We start from the raw sequence: 21,568 nt of genomic DNA, 5'->3' as shown, positions 1-21,568 counted from the left end.
TGTCAACGTGCATGTACGAACGGTACCATTGCAGAAAAAAGTTCCGGTTGATGACGTACAACAGCGGTAATATGGATTTCTTATCTGTGCTGGTGTACGTCACACAGGTGGAGATACGGGCCAGTTCATGTGATATATATATATATATATATATATATATATATATATATATATATATACACCAAAACTTGTTTGTATCTTCTCAGAGGGGTAAAGTGCTCGATGCAGGGATGCAGAGCAATATTACAATAAATATGAGAACACATCAAGTATGTTTGGTACCTATTACTCGAGTTTCACGCATACACGCGATCGTCAGATAGGTAGATTTTATTGTGTGAAATTTGCTTCAGGTGCTTACATATAAGTGTCAGGTTGGGTCAAACCATTTGGTGTTGTGGGTTGGATTGAAATTTGACAAGTAAAATTTGTTTTCGTGTCGGTTAAATGGTTTGTCCTGAGATTTCAAGTGGCGATGCCAATGAGGCGAAACATTACATCGGTCTAACTGACAACACATTTAAAACACGCTATGCAAATCATGTCCAATCTTTCCGAAGTAAGGCATACGCCAACAGCACAGAATTGTCAAAATATGTCTGTCACTTGAAATCTCAGGACAAACCATTTAACATATCATGGTCAATCCTATCAAAAGCAAGCAGTTACTCAAATGTGTCAAAGAAATGCAACCTTTGCCTTACAGAGAAGCTATTCATAATCAATGCAGATAAATCTAGCCTTTTAAACAAGCGTTCGGAGTTGGTCTCCAAGTGCCGACACGAAAACAAATTTTACTTGTCAAATTTCAATCCAACCCACAACACCAAATGGTTTGACCCAACCTGACACTTATATGTAAGCACCTGAAGCAAATTTCACACAATAAAATCTACCTATCTGACGATCGCGTGTATGCGTGAAACTCGAGTAATAGGTACCAAACATACTTGATGTGTTCTCATATTTATTGTATATATATATATATATATATATATATATATATATATATATATATATATATATATATATATATATATATATATATATATATATATATATCTGATATATGCAAGTCATGCATGCAGTTGAAGGGCATGGTGAAAAATATTGTTTGATATTTTAAAGAAATGCGCCCGAAGGGCGCGCCGAAAAAATTTAAACATACAGATATCTCAGATATATGTCTGATATATTAAAGTTTTGCACTAGGACGGGGCTCTGAAAAATATGTCTTATTACTATTAAAGTTACGCGCCGAAAAATGCAACTAGATGATGAAATTAGTGGCTAGCACAATGCATTTGATACAAGTATTAGCCGTTTCGAAATTCAAAAAACAAACTGACCCCTAATGGGCATTTCAAAAAATGGTGACCCCCCCCCCCCTATTACCAAAGTCAATAACAGGGTGACCCCCATCAACCCACCGCTACAAAGCCGAAGAAACTAACCAGTCCTAATTATATATATGACCTTTCACTTTGTGTGTTTTTTTGACAGATGGATGCTCACAAAGATCAGCACCAGGGTTAGCACTGTGGTCTGATCGCACATCAACGCTTGCCAATTCAGGGGTTAAAGCCATCCCTGCTATAACCTCTGACCCGAGGTTTTTGTATAAGGTTACGTTTTCTCTACAAACATAGAAAGAGGAGCAGCACTGTCTTCAGGACAGGACAATGAAATTAACAACTATTATATGCCACACGCTTCTGATGACAGATAATCACGTCTTTCCTTTATGGGTTTGCTGCTTTTTGATTTTAAACAGTTTTCATGGATACTGCAAACATATCATAACATCTTTCAGACGCTATCATTGCAGTGTGGGTCAGGATGAACTGAAAACAGTCTATTCACCCTTTCTACACAGAGCTATTAGCTTAATGAGAAACGTTATCTATTTTGATAAACAGCGTGGTATCTCCATTAACTGCTCTAATAGCCTAAAACTAGTAATTTGGGTCTAGTACGCATGAACAATCAGGGATCAGTAACCATTTGTCGCTGCAGTATTACAATAAATTGTATATTAGTTGATATCATTATAGCGGCACGGTCATCTAATTGGCGTCATTAGCCACTGACTCAATTCATGCGATCTTAAAGATAAGATGTACTTATTTCCGTTCTCCAAAGTACGGATTGTGTTCTTTAAAAACAAGTATTTAAAATCCGCCTAGCCAGAGATAAATTGAAACAATGTTTCCTAAAAACACAGCTAGTGACACTTCAACTCCAACGCTTTTCTCAATGGGGTTTCTCCGCTTACTCACGATTACTCTTCCCCAATGCACACAGTAGATAGGCTTCTGAAGATTGGCACATGGGCAAGCGGCACTTGGCCCTTGAATTAGGCTCACCCATTTCAAGGGTCATAGCATCATAGGGCAATATAGCAATATGCTATCAGCCATCGTTCCTGCGATGAAGACATGGCGAATAGGTTCATTATATAGCGATTATAAGAGCGAATTTCATAGACATGGAAAAATGACCGTCTGTGACTCTTTTGTCGTTTTAGAAATTGGTACAATATAGCATGCTTTGGAGTACGATGTCAAGTACAAATACTAAAGAAAACGAGGTTATTTCGCCGGCTCCTATTTTTTCTAAATCATTCTTTTCTTTCTTTATACATGTACCATAAATCGTTTTTATCATTTCTTCAATAGTCGGCTTCAGCCAGCTCGATGGATTCGTTTGGGGAGCATCTTGACACATTGATTCAGAAAAAGCGCCTGATTTCCCTTTCAAGTAATCTATTTCGGTCTGTAAATTTTCAAGCTCAGACTGTGTCTATACTTCTTCGTTCATACGCAATTGGTATCGTTTATGTCTTCTTCCACATTGTCAATCCTTGTTTCAGCAGAGTTAGAGCAGAGTTAATTTCATAATTTTTTGTGTCATCAATGATAGTGTCTAATTTTCCATGTAGTGCCGCTATATCTTCCTTTGTGGCCGCGTCTGCATGTCTCGTTTTTTTCAGGACTAGGATAACGTTCTCATACGTCAACGGCCGATGCAAGTAACGCAAAATGACACACCTGTACAACCAGTGCCACACGGCACCAACATATGCACAGCGCCGCCATCTTTGGTGGTTTATTTTGTCGTAATGGGTTGATACCAGCAAAATTCTATTACATCATGTTAACATATGCCATTCTGATATTGACGAGAGCTCAATCCACATTCTAAAATATTGTTTTAGCAGTGCCAAAACGGGCCCCTAAACCAGCGTTTTCGAAAATTGCCCAGACTGTGCATTTAAACTTACCAAAATTTAATCCGAAACAGTCCGTTTTGTTTCAAAGACCGAAGTCCGAATTTCCAAACACAGATAAAATTATGGGTCTGTAACTCACCACTTGGTGAAAATAAGTTGGGGTCAACGATGAAAGACACCTCTGAAGCAGCACATTTGGGTTTGATGTACACAAATCATTGAATTGTAGGGCAACGGCGCGCCGTGCACTTTTGCTTGATACACAGCTCTTTAAAATGAAGCTTAGTATTCGTTCATACACAAATAATTTGACACTTCCTCACAGTAACGGTATGTCTAATATTCTTTGGCAAAGTTTGGGTTTAACAGACGAGGATGTTCTAACGATGTGGGCCAAGAAGTTCAAAATAACAATGGGATTACTCCTGGTGACTGCGACGAAAGTTGACATCAAAAGCAAACAGCAGTGCCAGCGTTCAGCTCTCGCTGAATCGGGAAGCATAATTTGCAAAACTGTATCACAGTTTCTGTCATCCCAAGTCTGGATTATTTCAAAACTGCTTTGTTTGCTGGTACATTAATGTCCAAAGTATCCATCATTCAACGCCTGTAACCTCACTTTACCAAGACTGAATGTTGCGATGGTCGACGCACCCGTAAAAAATGAGACAAATCTATTTTTAATATGCCAAAACTGCCAGGACTATTGTTCTTATGTAAAGTTATGAAAACAAATTTGTACTTTTTCTTGTCATATGAACTCTTGACCCATTTCCTGTGTCTGCAGCAGGTCGCAAGTTAGTGTTTGCGTTGCATAACGCAATGCGTATGTTTTCGTAGGATACTTAACTGTGTGCGTCAAGTCTGTTGTCAACGTAATCCAAACATAAAAATGCTAGGTCTCGGGCGCTGAGTTTCCGACGTTCGATCTCTCATACTTCCGTTTTCTGTATTTGGAGCTTAAGGTGACGAAAATACCCGAATAAGACAACAAAAACACGCAAGTTGATATAATATATATAATAGCAATAACTCCCTTCGCTGTCGGGTATTCACTCGATTTTGGTAGAATTCGTTCTATATAGCACGAGCCGATAAGCGAGTGCTATATGGAACGAATTCAACCAAAATCTCGTGTACCCTCCTGCAGCGGGGGTTATTGCTTAATTTTACGTCTGAATGTTTCCAAATCGATCCCGATTTTCTGATATCAAAGCTTTACCAACTTACAAAGTACTGCATCAGAAAATATAGGGCAATTTTCCACGGCCCTCCAGCTTGGGAATTTGTCGGAGATGACATAGCCTACTCCAGACTTGTCGGGTTACGTAACCTCCATCAATGTAGCATCTTTCATCACTTTTATGACACTTGGATCCAGGCGCTTTATGAATAAATTTTAGTAGTAGTAGTAGTAGTAGTAGTAGTAGTAGTAGTAGTAGTAGTAGTAGTAGTAGTAGTAGTAGTAGTAGTAGTAGTAGTAGTAGTAGTAGTAGTTTTAGTAGTTTTCAAACCATCGTTTATTCACTTTATATACACAAAATTGTACAAGAACTAAAAAGCAGAAAACGGAAATCGGTTTCCAAAAAAGGAGAAAACTGAAAAGGAGAACCTGTGAAATACAATGAATTAACAAATATTTACAATATAAGTACAGAAAAATTCAAAACCAGCGTGAGAACAAAAGACGAAATCCAGATGACGGAAAATACTTGAGGTACAGCTTTGTGGACAGATATCGATGATAAGTGAGGGTATAGTTTCGGGATACAGTTCAACACTACCTATTGGAGAGAACAGAACTTATGTTGTTAAGTGTATGTATGACCCTCCATCAAACTTTTAACCGATCCGAAGATTCCTTAAGGAGTACGGTGCCCAGGATTAAAAGTCGACAACGACCGGGAAACAAGAGACCCTCAGTATATATGTGTGCAGGAAAAAGACAGGAATATGAAAAAATCCAAGGTTAAATTAAATATTTAATGACAAAGACTCCATTATCATTAACTCTACAAAGGGCGTCATTAGTCGTCCAAGTGTTCTTGAAATGGCAAGTTGATTGTTAAGTTTGTGATGCAAAAATTATATTTAAATCCGAGATTTCAGACGAGTTTTAAAAATTTGTAGAGGGTCAGTAGAGAGACGATTCATGTCTTTTATTTCTACGACAAAGGTAAATCGAGGTTTCCGCGAGAGCATTGATAACGAGATAAAGAGACGATTTGCTTGTTTCGATATAAATATTCCTGATTTGTGAGGCGGGTTTAAAATAAACCAGTGAATGGGGATGGAAATACTGTTATCATTCAGCAGTAGTTTTGATAATGTTTTCAAGGCAAAGATAAGTCTTTATTATAGTTACACTTTTTCCACAAAAACGCAATTAGAGCTTGCACTGAAACTATTTTGAACAAAACTCTCTCAGTGGAAAATGCGCCATGCATGATCCGCCACAGATAATCATCTTCTCTCGATGATAACGGAGGACTATAACCGGCTTTAAAATTTGGAACAATTGAATTTGAAAGATTAAGAATGGAGCGCCATACAGTATCGGAAGGCGTTCTTTTTGCAGAATATTGACCAAAATATTGTAAATGGCACCCTTTTTGATTTTGTACAAGGGAAAGTTGAGGTCATTAGAATAGTGCAATTCAAATGAATAATGAAAAGGAGTAACATTATCCGAAGTTTCACCTCTGAGATAGGACATAATAGTTTCTGTCCATTTAATAGGGATTGCTTTGAGAATATCACTGTAGATTACTTTTGCAATACGGCAAGAATGAATGCTGAATTTGGAAAATACTTCTAAAGCAGTAAATATATATAAATGTATACAATGTGATAACAGGGGGGACATTGTATACATTATATATATATATATATATATATATATATATATATATATATATATATATATATATATATTCTTCATTTTCTTTTTTAGTATTCTTTTCTGAGTTTAAAACATGTATGTTTATATATTTCTTCCAATTCACACAATGATTATTGATGATTTGTCTGTTTCTTGGAAAAAAAGGTTTATAAGGTCTTGTATGTATGTATGTATGTATGTATGTATGTATGTATGTATGTATGTATGTATGTATGTATGTATGTATGTATGTATGTATGTATGTATGTATGTATGTATGTATGTATGTATGTATGTATGTATGTATGTATGTATGTATGTATGTATGTATGTATGTATGTATGTATGTATGTATGTATGTATGTTTTTTCAACACAGAGGTGTAGACATATTGTGAAATGAACACATACACACCTTTATATATATATATATATATATATATATATATATATATATATATATATATATATATATATATATATATATATATATATATATATATATATATAATACACACTTGCAAAATCCTGATTTTTAACGTAGTAGATTAAACCACCAAGCAGTGGTTCAAGGAATTCCCCATGATACTGATAACTGGAACTGTTTGGTGTTATATTAACATGTATGTCTGAGGTATCGATCACGTCAATTAAAAACAATCTGTAAGTGGCGCACTGCAAAAATGAAAGCTGACATGAGAAAATGAAAATGATTGAATCAATCAAGTGACAAACCAACCAATCAGTGAAGCATTCAATTCGTCTATAATTCTATAGATTTCTATAGATCAATCAGCCAACTAATCAATCATTATTGTAAAATGGCCTGAACAAAATGCAAGGTTACAACTCTGTCAATTACTTGACCTCTTTTCTTACCGTTGCTTCTTGCACTGATATGGTGGCACATATCTTGTCCTTGGAATGTGCTCGGACTTGCAGCGCCTTGACATTCTCAGGAAACTTGAAGTAGTAATACTGCAAAAAATGAAGATGTAGGTGTGATTAAGCTGGATTTTAACTGTTCAGGATTCTGTCAGTAACATCTGAACTCTACAGGGTTGCGCTTTGAGATCCTGGTGGTATTGAATCATTTGAGGATCTTACGGTTATCATAATTACTGCTTCAGAGAATGAAAATAGTAAAACATCAAATCGAGGAGGATTTGATTGACGCCAAAAGCGGGAAGGTAAGAGAAAAGAACGTCAGCCCAATTAGTACAGAATTTGCATCGCCTACACTTTACTTTACATTTTTGTAATTTATGTTAAGAGATGACTTAAGTTTTAATGCACCTTGGGAACAGATATTTTGACTCAAATTTTACAATTTTCTTTTTGCTTTCTACTTGTGCGGACTCATTACATCGCTTATAAATTTGTTTCTCCTGTATCAAAATTTGCACGGTGACCCAGAATTTTATTCTTGATTTTGAAAGGCAATAGCTGAAAAGTTGCTTGACGGAAGTTTTATCAAAAGTTTCAGTCTTTCGTCTCCGCGGTGCTTACTACCTTGATAATAAAGGCACAACTACTTAGGGATTTATCGATTGTATTTCAAGCCTAAGGTACCTTTCACTTGAGTGTTATGTGGCCCGTCAAAGACCAAACCACAATTTCATTCTAGTTTGCTATTAAAATCTCACCTGTGGTTGTGAAGGCGATGCCATGACAGTCTGGGGTGTAGATAATCTGCATTGAAAGAGCCAGAAACAGTTTGATAAAGGTGTGTTTGTTCTCTGTGACAAAACGATTGGTTGACACTTGAATGCTGGTACTTCATTTTGTTTCACATGTCGTCATACTCGAACGCAAAAATGAATATTTCACACCATTGTAAATGTATTCTGGTAAAGATTTTCAGTAAAAAAATTAAAGAATGCATTCTCGTATATTTTAAGTATACTAAGAGTTCTAGAATGTACAAAGAAGTATATGATTCAGGATTCAGAAAACACAAGCTACTTACTCCATTTCAAAATCATTGACGACAGTTACAATCAAACTGTAGTCAGTAGCGTTTGGGGAAGAGCATGTCACTCTGACGAGTACATCATTCACTGGCTTTTCACCAAAATTCATCGGACACAGTGTCCTGGCAACAGTGTCGTATTTATGACTGAAAATAAAAGACCGTGAGTGCATTTTCATGTAAATAGGTTTCTAATGAGGGGATTAAATCCTATTTATATTACCTAAACTTACTCTGTTTGTGGACGCATGAAAGTTGTATTAAATGAATAACTAAAAAGAAATTATTCATTCTTTATTTTCTACAACATAAGCATAATTACCAGATAGAGAACGAAATTGCTCGACGAGTTGTTTTAAATGTCTTGTTGCATCTTTCTCACATGCACTGTTACCCCTGTTACCAATAAAATATATCTTAAAATGAAAATGTGTGTAAGGTCTTTGTAAATAGGCTCTCAAATGTATAGACTGTTTGCCTTTGAAGCTCCCTTATATTGCACTAGTGTTGCGTTATGACGATTAGTGAGGTAGCTAGGCTGATACAATATTTGGTCCTTTAAAATGAACATCCCACTTACGTTAGACTATTTTGATGTACCAGAATGAACCTGGCGTGTCTCTTAATGTTTGAGAGTCCACACACGAAATATCTGACTTTACATCATGCATGTCGACAGTATAGATACTTACACTGACAATATTTCCAAAGGTAATTTCCATGAGATGATACCTTCCTGCTGGGTGACGACAAACATCACAGGGTACGTTTCAAGAGCGTTGCTGCTATTCACCTCCACACGAAGTGCAATGGACTAGAAAGCAAAGAAACATGGCAACTGTATCGTATACATGGGAGCATCAATCAATTACATGTAGCTGCGAATTGTCTTATTTGAGAAATACATGATCGAAAGTTCAATACCACTGTGGGTCGGCCATTGATCATGATCCATCTTGCACAGAGGGAAAGGATAAACATGGCGATCTCGTTCCTTCCTCCATTGCATGAGTTTAGTAACCATGAAATACTGGAACAAGCATGGAATATTGGGTTGCAAGATCAGATGGCGTCGCGACGCAAGTTTCGAAAGCATCCATGCTAAATGTATACCAGTTCAGTGGATGGCTTGTCTAGAGCAGGAATATCCAACACAATCAACGCCTTTGCTGACTGCATTTCCATTTATGTGTGTGTATTCACAGGTACTCAACCCCTTTTTTTGATATTGTAATTAGTTTCAAAGTTTAAATCGCTCTATATGTCCAGGTAGGTTCATCCAACACAGACTATCATCGACATTGAGACACTAGGACAAGCCAGACATTGCCTATACAATGTGTACGTGCCTCAAAAATTTGTTTCGTATGAATCATGAATCATAGGGGTCATCTATTACTAAACACGCCTACGAAAAACAAAATGTATTGCGTTCGATCTAAAACCCCAAACGAAAGTTCGTAAACGCGAAAATCAACAACTGAACTACCCTAAACACGGCGACTATTTACAGGGGCGACAAATCAGCCCATTTCAGAAAATTGTAACAAACTTTTTTTCTGTGCTTTATAGTGTAGATATGACGTTTCAAAGGTTTTGGGCAAAGATAATTATGTAGGGGAAAGGTTACTCTTTTCGCAATTGCCCTTTCATCACGATTTTAAACTTAAGCTTCTCCATCCATAATTCCTCTCCCCCCTCCCACTACCAAAACTTCAAAGTGTAACACTCCTCACCCAAAGTCCCCAGTGCCTCGAGCTCTTCCCATCACAAAAGTTCCCCACCGCCCTTTCATCGGTATGTGGTATTGTCCTACTAAAGTTTGACATCTTTCAGCTTCGTTAGTATTTCCTTTTAATTTAGACCAAAAAATCCAATAAACTTTGACCGGCAACATATTTTAATGAATTCAGTTTTTGCTAACTAAACAAGTTGATCAAGCCTTTTTTATCTTAGATGTACCAACATCCGACAATGACTGCCGGTTTTTCGTTTTTCAAGTTGCCACCTGTGAAAATAAGATGTACAAATTTCCCCGTCCACTCGACGTAAACGAGATGCCTTCTTGCCTCGTGCTCTTATATAATAAAATAACTACCCTCCCCGCATCCAAACTACTTTTGAACACCTTTTCAATCGAACAGCTTAGACGGCGTACCCTACAATTAGCGCGAATCTGCGCATGATCACAAACTTCAACCTGACTGCAATGATTTCTGTTAGATAATATTAGACATGCCGGAGTTTGAATTATCTAGGGTCCTCTAGCAAGGCTGGCGTATTTGTTAGTCATTGTCACAGGCAACCATGGTTTAGGGACAGTGTCACTAGCTTATCGGTATCAAGACATCGAAAGTACTAGGAATTTAATAGGTGCTATTCAGAAATCCAATTATTGACATCTACTCATAATTTCCAAATCGTGGCTTGTAAATGAGTTTTTTACATTCCATGACGGGCGACCCATTGGAATGGAAATGCCGAATATGGCACAATCTCCTCATCTTGGACGTTGTTAAAATTTCAGCTTCAGGAAATAAAACATGACATAATATTAATACTATTAATCCGGTGATACCTTAGTAGATGTGATCAATGCTAAGTGATCAAAGCGTCAAGACTCAACCAAATATAGCTTTGTTCGTCGTCAAATTCGACTGGAAACAAGATCTTCTCCATGGAAAAAGTAGATCGTCCAGGTCTCTTATCTGATATTCATTATGTGATTTTGTTGATTACCGTAAATAGGAATAGCTATGTTGTTTCTCACCTTGTTCATGCCGCCTCTGACTTGGAATACATACTCTGTCTCTTCACCTTCTTTGACTGTACCATGGTACAGAGTGTCAAGTTCATGGGTAAGGCCTCCGTCGTCGTTCGACGCTAAACTCCACGATGGCTGGACCGAAACGGTCACACCGAGCAACACAAACAACACAAACCGTGGAATGGCACACCCACGTGGCGTTTTCTGTCCCATCTGTCGAATTAAATAAAAAAATACCGTCAATGACGCTGTACCTTCTCTAATGTGTGGCCAGGTCAGGTAATTGGTTGTTGGCATGGAGTTGTTGGTAAATAGTTGATGATGTAGGGGCATGAGGTGGGATATGGACCCAAAGAACCCAAAAGATGATTAAATACATCAATCAAAAAAATTCTAAGCTACAGTATAAACTGCCTAAAGATAGTTCAATGTGGGAAAAAGTTTGTGTAATTCAGAAATAAGAATTCACAGTCCAAAATAGTAATGACGCACTTCCTTACTGACCTGAGTGCATGTGAAATACACAACCTGGCATCTGTAAATTAAATGTATACCAAGTGATCATTTTAAGTCACTTTTAACTGTTTTTAATGGATTTTCCAAAGAGTCCTGTGAAAATGATGAAAAACGCTTATCTGGTCTTGTGTTTGTATAACCTCATGGCTGATAATTGTCATAGTATTGAAAAAAAATTGAAAGTGAAGAAATTACTGTTTTTAATAGGCATATTTTCCTTGAAATACATGACCGTGTAAAGAATATATGCTAAAAGTGTTTAAGAGTAAATTTCTTTTCAAAAAATAATTTAATCTGTGACCAAAGGATTTTTATTCTTTGAGTTTACAAATTCAAACATTGCAATTTGTTCAATCATCTTGTGCAGTGCAAAATTTATAAAATGACTGAAAAACAAAAAAAATTGGCAGAATTACAGTCTTTGTGATGTAAAATTATGGGTTGACATCACGATAACTGTTAATCTGTTTGAAGTACTAATATACTATAATTTAAAAAAGAAAAGTTCATGCAGAAACGGTAAAATATATTGTCAGCAATGTAGTGTTAATTTTGACTTTACATCAAAATATGCCTTTGCAGGATAGCAAATATATAGGGCGAAATATTAAAATCAGCCATGTGCAGCAAAATCCACACAACAGCATTGATCCTTTTCTAATTTGATTTGATTTGCTTATGTTATCCTTGTATGACAGTCATATGGAACTTGAACACAACACAGTGAATAAGTATGCTGTAAATGAAATGGTGTGGCTGCATCCACATGCAGCAATAGGAGTGCCTTTGTCTCTCACCCCTCATTTCCAACCTGTCCCATCCCTGAAAAAATAGTTTGGTCTTGTATTTATAATGTTAATAATTTCTGTATTTGTTAAAATGTGCGCATCTCAAAAACTTTTGATCATAAACATTTTCATTGTTTTTTATAGCTGACCAGTCAGTTAACCTGTTTATATTGAATATTTGCGCATTTTTCCGCAGTATTTGACATTTTCTGAATACCTTCTTATTCAGTTTGTCATTTTCTAAAAGTTTAAATGCTCCATTGTGTGGTCAAGCTTTCCACAAGCATCAAATGTGGTACTTCATATAGGAGGGTCTGCCTCTAGAGGGCGGGCATCATCAATAGTGTTTGTTGTTCATTCCTCCACGTAAACTTCTGATTGTACTGTAAACATTGAACATGGCCGACGTCCGATTTTCCTGTCTAAAACTTTCACTCATTTTCGTTCATATGACTCTGAAACTCCAGGAAACGATTGGGAAGAAAGGGTTATCTTGAAATATTGAGGTACTTGCCGATATTTTGCAAAATTAAATGAGAAAAAATGCAAGGAAAATGCCGACAGGCTTACACAATGACAGTTTTCAGACTCGGAGGCATATGATCATCTCTGCAGATTATGCAACAGGCCAAGATCACGTGAGGCCATGAGGGGATATCCACGCAACTCAGTACCAAACACTAGCGCTCACAGAGTGAGCAAACACAAAGTGAGTACCCCTAACGTCAGCTCAGTAGTCTGTAATAGATCGTAGTCAACTAAGAAACCTTGGAGAAAGGCTTAACACTGTGGCTATGCCGCTAAGTCCCTTTTGATTTTTGTCATAGCTCAAAATCGTTCTCCCACATCTCAACCTGAGCCATGAACACCCCCACCTGTTTATGATATGACCCATCACAGTGGCATGAAGTCAACGGATCTTGACAGACGGAAGTCTTGACAGACGGAAGTACTTGACAGCAGCATACTGGTTTTCAACTCTAATACCTTCTCTGTCTATAAATAGACACGAGAAGGTAAAAATAGTGACCCCTTCGATCTTCTATCTCTTGCAAGTATTTTTCAGGAGTTGAGTGTCTAGCAAATGGTTTGGCTACCCGATAATCTTCTTAAGAATGAAGCATATGAACATTTACGCCTACGTTGTGTAGTTATCTATCTATCTATCTATCTATCTATCTATTTATCTATCTATCTATCTATCTATCTATCTATCTATCTATCTATCTATCTATACTTCCAATAAGCGTGCAACTCACTCCAAAGTGATATTCTTCGGGCCCACATAATGATCTCGAATACATTTACCGTATTGTGAGAAAATGTCCAAAGCGTTATAAACCATATCGCTCTCTCTTATATACATACTTCCGTGGGTTGATTTTGTCCTTTGTAATACTGGTGAGATCGATGTACACTTTGGTGCATGGAATGGAATCTATTAAGTAGTGGTTTGACAAGGCTTAACTTGCTGGGTTCGTGGGAAAAATATTAGGCAAGAATTTGTCTGTGGGTGCTAGACATCAGACTGGAAGATCCGTCGCTCGAGGGCGCTCTCTACGCTCACCACTCGTGTGACAGGGCTAATGTGCAGCACTGAATAAGATCTGACCCAATTGGGTAGCTGAATCTGACCAATATAATGAAAACAATACAAATAGAGTGTGAAAATGGACCAATCAGAGAAAGAGCTTATTCAAGCTGCACATCAGCAGCGTCCGGTCGTAAGAGGAGAGCGTCTGGAGTGTCCTCGAGCGACGAATCTTTCAGTCTAGCTAGGCATAAATGGGTTAGACTTTTGAAATCGCTCAAAGTATAGTGGTAAGACGACCAAGTGTTGTAAATTAGCATCACAAATATCTTACCGAAGATACTGGGTATATGAATTACTGCGGAAGCGCTAGAAATGAACTAAAAGATAACCCCGGGCATAGTAACAATTGTTGTATATCACGTGAACAATACTGAGGCGACAGAACAACATGATCATTTACTTTTCTGTAGTTATTCAACTTTCCGTTGACACTTTCAATTTTATCCACTTTTGTTATATTGGCAATCTGTGTAATCCGTGAATCCGTGGCACTTTGCGGCCACTCCATTTCCTAATTTAGGTATTCCATTAGAAAATAGAAATTAGGCTAATAATCAATTTTTAAACGTTTCTTCACGTTGATGAAGCGCATTTTGGTCCTTTTCGAAATGAACAAGTTTTCAACGGTGGTGAAATTATGAGAAATTGGTAAAAACCCTTGTGAGGATGGTACTTTGCGGCCAATCAGTATTTCATTTGTAAACGTCATCGTAAATGCTAGTTATCTTAGAAACGTGCCTATTTTCATTTATGTTAGGTAACTCTGTGCAGTGCGGTTTTTACCTTTCAAAACTGCAAGTGGGAATTGGCGATTGCAACCTAATTTCCAATTTGCCATTTTCCGATTTCCTATTTGAGTTTGGGTGTGGTCTATGCTAAGGAGAGGCGGAGCATGAGATGAGTTATCATGGCATCTAAGTTGATACATGTTAGCTGTGGAAACGCAGCTATCTGTTGGCAGGGTAGCGTGCGTCACTATGCGGGTCATACCCCGCCACGGCGGGGTTGACTTTTTTATGACCCGCATAGCGACACACGCTATCCCGTCAACAGGTAGCTGCGTTTCCACAGCTAGATACATGTCTGAGTATTCCCGTGAATATTACGATTAGTCTAAACATAATTCAGTTTGCCGCCTAATTATGAATCAGCCTGTTCTTGTACGTTTTTTGGAAGTATTTCTGACAGAAATGAAAGGATTGTCAATCCTTTCAGACATGATTTAATTATTCATTTTCTCCACCGCTTTAGCATTGCATGCCCATACAACTACTCCGGTGGCAAAATTAGATTGTATCCAGCCACAGGAAGTTGTCCTATCCAGAAATATCATGCCGGTCAAGATAGTCAACATCGAGACTGTTAAGTTGTTCAACCTCAGTTCAACGTTCAACCGCTGGTTTTCGAATCTGCTGAGCGGTAACATCAGCCGACCACCAAAAAATCTAAGCTTACTCTACGAAGTTCATGAAGTTGGAACATTGTCTGGCGGGAGGTCAGACTTAGAGTCAAAACAATGACACGACCACCAGATCCAAACACTCCACGCTTGCTGATATGCACGCATTCTCATGTTAAATAAAACATAATTCTCCGACGAAGACGTCGCATTACAATTTAATTTACATGTTATCTATGTACAGTGTCTCAGAGCGGTTGATTCCACAGGCTCTTGATTCAATGCAGGCGAACCGCCAGCCGTCACTGATACAATTATAGCATCTGTGACGGCTGGCGGTTGGCCTGCACTAGAGACCGTGGCTGATTCGCTTATACCTCTGCATGGCAGGGCTGTGTGTAACCGGCTTTATACGGCCGCGGCCTGTGGTGGGAGGCCGTATAAAGCCGGTAACACACAGCCCTGCCATGCAGAGCTAATTCGCTTAGTTTTGACTATGCTCGCCACAGGCACCGCCGTAGTTGACAGCACTTTTCAACTACGTCGGCGCCTGTAATGCTTGCGGCGCGCACAGCCACTGAAGTATGTAATTTTGGTGTTGGACAGGTCTAGCCAAGGAAAGGAAAGTAGCAAAATGTTTAACCATGGAGCTAGAAACGGACAAGCTCCATGGTTTAACAAAACATTCAACGCGCAGAGTATGTCACAAACTTTTGTGATTTGTTGGGTATCCCTCTGTACAAACGCCGTGAAATTTGCTGCACTGCTGATGACCATTCATCATGTTGCTACCTACTATTTGGTTGGAGGGAGAAAGCACATTTGACAGCGACCGAAAATTCAATTCAGTTAAAAATCATTTACAAAGAAAAGTATAACTTTGTTGAAAAATCATTTACAAAGAAAAGTATAACTTTGTTGAAATATTTAAGTGATATGTCAATCGCTGTTTGGTTCAATCTGATTGGCTGTTTCGAGATGTCCATCATTTACGTCAGGGGGAATTCCAATAGACCACGCCTAAACTCAAATAGAAATTAGGATTTTGGATCGAATTTGCAGTTTGCTTTTCAACATGGCATATGGCCATTCGGACATTGATAAAGTGAAATACTATTTGACAAACGACTTTTGGAAAGTTAAAAGGAAAATAAATAGGTATTAGTTAAACAGAATTTTGAAAAAGATAGGATTTTCAAATATCGAATGAAGCTTTCCAAGCAAAATTCTGATTGGCCGCAATGTACCATCCTCACAAGGCTTTTTACTTATTTCTTACTCTCTAACTTTAGGCAAAATCTAATATATTTAGAAAAGGGCCAAATGCGCTTCATCTGCTCGCCTAAAATATTTGAAATTTGATAATTACCCTTCATTTTAATTTTTAATTGAATACCTCAATTAGAAAATGGAGTGGCCGCAAAGTGCCACGGATTTCCGTGGCACAATTCGGCCAACCAATAAACCAATTTGCATTTTCAAAAAAGAAAATCGAAATGGAGCTAATTTTCAATTTTCAAATGGTTTTATCATCTTGATTATTAACTTTTAGGCCTATTTCTAAATTTAAAATATTTGGGCTGAGATTGAAATATAGGAAACAGGTGTATACTGCTGTGAGGATGGCACTTTACGGCCATTCAAATTTCCCTCTGACAAACTCTATTTCCCACAATTCGTATTTCCGTTTTTTTCAATTTCCAATATACCAAATGTCCGATTTCCCATTTCATTTGGGGCGTGGCAGCTGATAGTATCTATCTTTGGCCTAGGAATGCATCAAATTGTGACAGTTGTTTGCGTGGGCAAGTCGTTCAACGGATAGAGTAACGAACATACAAAGAACAATAGTGTTGCGGCCGCCGGAAAGGAAAGTCCGATATAATTAGTTTGACCTGACCTGCTGAAGTTTTGCGCGCTTCCCGTCAACGTCGCAAACTGGAACATTGTGTAAAATTGTGACAGTCATCAGCCAATCAGAGTGCGGCATCCACGTTTAATTTTATCTGATCAATTTATTCAGCTGTCAATCTTTGTACGCAATGATGTTCTTCTCATAATGATCTAAGTTACCAATCATAGTTTTAATTCGTATGCCGGCTCACTTCATAAATTGCACCTGTTCCAACCCGATCAAAATCTTGACCTTTAAGGCGTTGATATCATGTTTGTATGGAAGACCGGTCACGACATGCGACATGCGACCTGCGACTTCAAAACTGCGACCTGCGTCCCGCGAGTTTGAAACATGCGACCTGCGACTTCGGCATTTAGACCTAGGTGTAACCTGCGACTTCACAACAGCGACCTGCGTGTTTGTCAAACTGCGACCTGCGACTTCACAACTGCGACATGCGACAACAACACGTAACGTTTCATGGTGTTTTCCTCAGTATTAGATTGGAGGCGTCTTGCGTGAACTTTAATCCTTTGAGCGCCAAAGTCTATTTTTGTCCCCTTTATATAATAAACCCCTGTCAATTTTTCTCCAATTTTTGCAAAAAAATTGGGAAAAACCTGTAGCCAATGAAATGTGATGTCGATTTGGTCCAAAATTATCAAAAATTACAGAAAATTCATACAATTGGTAAAATTTTGCACTAAAATTTTGGTGGGAGAAAATTACAGCGCTCAAAGGGTAAAACGTGGAAAGGAGATTTAACGTTCAACATCGATCAATTAATAAGCCATTGCTTTCGCTTTGGTAAATCGTTCACCAAGTCTGGCAAAACTCAATTCATGTACACACCAGTTCACTCATTTTCATCTGGAGAGATAATTTTATGACGGAAATGTTGACAGTACGTGTTAATGCATGGAAAATAATATGCTACGTGATCTAGGCATTTATATGTTTATATCATAATTTCAAATTATTTTAGATATTCTTCGTCTGCCTTACCTCGCTTCTTTCCTTATGTTATCGACAAACTTTTTGATTTTTAGAAATCTCTGGTATTTATCCTCATTTCACTGTGGTATAACCATCTAGCTGTCTGTTTAATTCATCAGTTGTCCCCCCCCCTGTATCATAACTGCGTCAGTGTCATTGCAAACAGAATTTTCAGTTATTGTCGTTCATTTTCTAACATTTCCAGTTTTGTTCCAATTCTCCAGTGATTGATCATCGGATGTTGCCATCTTTTCGTCTAATTTCATTTTTACTTTTCGTCAAAAAATCGAATTGATCCAACTTTTGTTCAGTTGGAAAATAAAAATATTCTTACTGGTTAACTTCGGACTACATTTGTCTACACAAATAACATATGCAAAGTAAAGCAGTTAAAATAATACTGATATTGACAGAAGTGCAAACATATTTGCTAACCATGAATAGCCAGAGACCGACTCAAGTTCTTTATAGATAACGCGAGTTAAAACTGTAAAACAGGACATCATTAAACTCTCCTACAATCATATTTTCAGTCTTTAAGCCTAATATGTACATACTATAATATGTACATATTATTTTTTGTGTGTATATAATATTTTAAATCATGTAGGCAGAAAAGTTCCAGAAACTATTAAACACTGATGTAGACGTTTAAAACCCTATTGCTATTGCATTATTTCAGATCGGTTTGCCTTTCGTAAGAAGGAAAATAAATTTGTGCTCTTCGTTTGTGGAATTCTCTACCGTCACAGCTTCATGCACTTCTATCGCTGGTTGAATTCTTTCGCTGGCCGATTTTTGCGTAGGCCAGCGGTGCGAAAATAATGCTCTGGTCGCGAGAATGCGGTAAACCGGCTGTTTTAATATAGTGCAATGGTGTCCCTCCGTGTTTTTCAGGCTCGTGTTCAGAGCAATGGTGCGAACAAATCAAGACTGATATCGCAGTTTGACAAACACGCAGGACGCAGGTCGCTGTTGTGAAGTCGCAGGTTAGGCCTACACCTTGGTCTAAATGCCGAAGTCGCAGGTCGCATGTTTCAAACTCGCAGGACGCAGGTCGCAGTTTTGAAGTCGCAGGTCGCATGTCGCATGTCGTGACCGGTCTTCCATATGTTTGAGACCTCATCGTCTAACATAACAGTTCGTTCAGAGATACCACTTGCCCTGGGCAAAACATTTTGGAGATGAACACCTATTTCGCGGTGACTTCTTCCTTTTTCACCCATTTCTTGAATTTCTTGCGGCTGAAGTGCAGGCGCACTCTACCATCCAAAGAACAGTTTTTTTCTTGTCTTCCAGTATGTGAGACGATGTTAGGGACTGGCCAGTTTGTTCAGCCTCGCGCGCTCTGTACGTATGTGTGTGGTACACACACTCCAGAGCTTGCAGAAGCCGTCTGAGATAGCGTTCCTCATTTGCACTATAAATCGGAAGAAAAAAATGTTGATATTGCTCTAAAACGGTCACTACTCTGACAATTTGTAGCTGTGGAAAAGCAGTTATTGTTGGCGTGGTAGCGTGCGCCGCTATGCGGGTCATCAAAAGGCGGGGTTGACCTTTTGATGACCTGCATAGCCACGCACCCTATCCCGCCAACAGATAGCTGCACAGCTAGACAATTTGATGTCCCAGTGAAGAATGTAAGATGTATAATAATAAGATTATCACGAAAATACCGCAAAGGATGCACTATGACATCGGCGCCGTGCATCACCCTCCGCTTCGCGTCGAGCGATACGCTACGCCAATGTCCTCGTGAATCCTTTTATTTGCGGTATTTTCGTAATAACCTCATATTAGTAAAGTTACGCGCCCAAAGGGCGCGCCGAAAAATGAAACTGAATGATGAAATTCATGGCTAGTACGATGCATTTTAGGCAAGTATGAGCCCGTGTCGAAATTTAAAAACACACTGACCCCCTAATTGGGCATTACAAAGTAAGTGATCCATTACCAAAGTGAAAAACAGGGTGACCCCTAAATCCACCGGCCTCCAAGGCCGAAGCAACTGACCAGTCCCTCATTCCCGCTAATTTTTAAAAGTATCTTGTTCTAATTATCGTAAGCCCCGCCCCAGTACATTTGGTCACACTTAGATAAATGTCACACCTTAATTCCAATTCGATACAATTATTTCCGCCATAGTATGAAAAGATACTGGGCCACGCCCCAAATGAAATGGGAAAATCGGACATTTGGTATATTGGAAATTGAAAAAACGGAAATAGGAATTGTTGGAAGTAGAGTTTGTTAGGGGGAAATTTGAATGGCCGTAAAGTGCCATCCTCATAGCAGTATACACCTGTTTCCTATATTACAATCTCAGCCCAAAGATTTTAAATTTAGAAATAGGCCTAAAAGTTAATAATCAAGATGATAAAACCATTTGAAAATTTAAAATTAGCTCCACTTCGATTTTCTTTTTTGAAAATGCAAATTGGTTTGTTGGTTAATTGTCCGCATTGTGCCACGGATTCTGTGTCCTGCCGAAACGTCGGTTTTGAAATAAATATCGTTTGAAGGGTGAAGATGTGGTTTTAATGAGTACATGGCATTTATCCACGCTTTGGCAAGACTTTGGATTAGTTTCAGTTAGACTGAGTCTATTATTTTGAATAATATACATCACTTTTGTATGCAAAACAATTTACCCCTTGTTTTGAACAATCGATCCATCATCGTCAAGTTATGTAAATTAGCAATGTTACAAATTAGGGTAAATTTCACTTGACAAGGATAATTAGCGTTAAGGCTTGCCATGAATACTCCAATGTGGCATAAATGAAAGTTAAAGATTTAGATCTATAAAATGAATTTCTCATGTTGTTTCAGTATTTTCCTAAATATCGCGTGATTCTCTGGAGAGAACAAACAATATCCCTAAAGTTTTGAACCAAACACGAAGATATGCTTAACTGGAATGTGCTTCGCTCAAATTTATCTGATTGGCTGGAGTCAGAATTTATATAAGGCCAAAGTAATTAAATTCTTTGTTTTGCGTCGACGATCCCCACCCGCTTAGGTTTTAAGGTTTTCATGAAAAACACACACAGTGTATTTGAATGGGAAATTTTTGGACAAAACCGCTTAGCTTTTCTGAACTAAAATTTTGTTACAGTTTTTATTTTGCTGCAATCAAATGACATTGTGTTAATTTTCTTGTGTGTGTTTTACAGCCGCTAAGACGCGTACCTTTTCCCATTTAGAGTGGGAACAAAACAAAGAATTTGATTACTTTGGCCTAAGTTCTCAACAAGGAGACTTGCGTAATATTTGGAAGGTCGCGCAAATTTCCGGCTTGAATTGAGAGCTCAACGCGCCATTATGTGCTACAGGTCTACAGCTTACGAATTCACTACGCACGCTGATCATTTCCCACCAAATATGCTAATTTTAACCCCACAGATATCTCATATCAGCAACCGCGTACCCTTGCTTGGCCTTTATAACCCCCTAAAGGACATATGTTTGAAAAGGCTGAATTCGCTTCTCTGTAACTCTAAGTAGACTGTTCTTCCGTGATGTTT

At 38.1% G+C, this 21,568-nt stretch overlaps 1 protein-coding gene across 1 annotated transcript in view; it reads right to left on the bottom strand.

The window, feature by feature from the left end:
• LOC139126942 (SID1 transmembrane family member 1-like) overlaps positions 1–11,064 on the bottom strand; it is a 53,064-nt gene extending 42,000 nt beyond the window's left edge. Inside the window, exons 1-5 of the mRNA XM_070692863.1 lie at positions 10,855–11,064; positions 8,777–8,898; positions 8,082–8,231; positions 7,759–7,804; positions 6,992–7,090 (exon numbers count right to left, since the gene is read on the bottom strand). Of these exons, the coding sequence (XP_070548964.1) occupies positions 6,992–7,090; positions 7,759–7,804; positions 8,082–8,231; positions 8,777–8,898; positions 10,855–11,064 (627 nt within the window). The remainder of the gene's footprint in view (positions 1–6,991; positions 7,091–7,758; positions 7,805–8,081; positions 8,232–8,776; positions 8,899–10,854) is intronic.
• Positions 11,065–21,568: the final 10,504 nt, after the last annotated feature.

The sequence above is a fragment of the Ptychodera flava genome, unplaced genomic scaffold, assembly GCF_041260155.1.
Source record: "Ptychodera flava strain L36383 unplaced genomic scaffold, AS_Pfla_20210202 Scaffold_28__1_contigs__length_4768798_pilon, whole genome shotgun sequence".
In the NCBI taxonomy this organism is placed as follows: Eukaryota; Metazoa; Hemichordata; class Enteropneusta; family Ptychoderidae; genus Ptychodera; species Ptychodera flava.
This window is presented reverse-complemented; position numbering and strand designations above follow the sequence as displayed.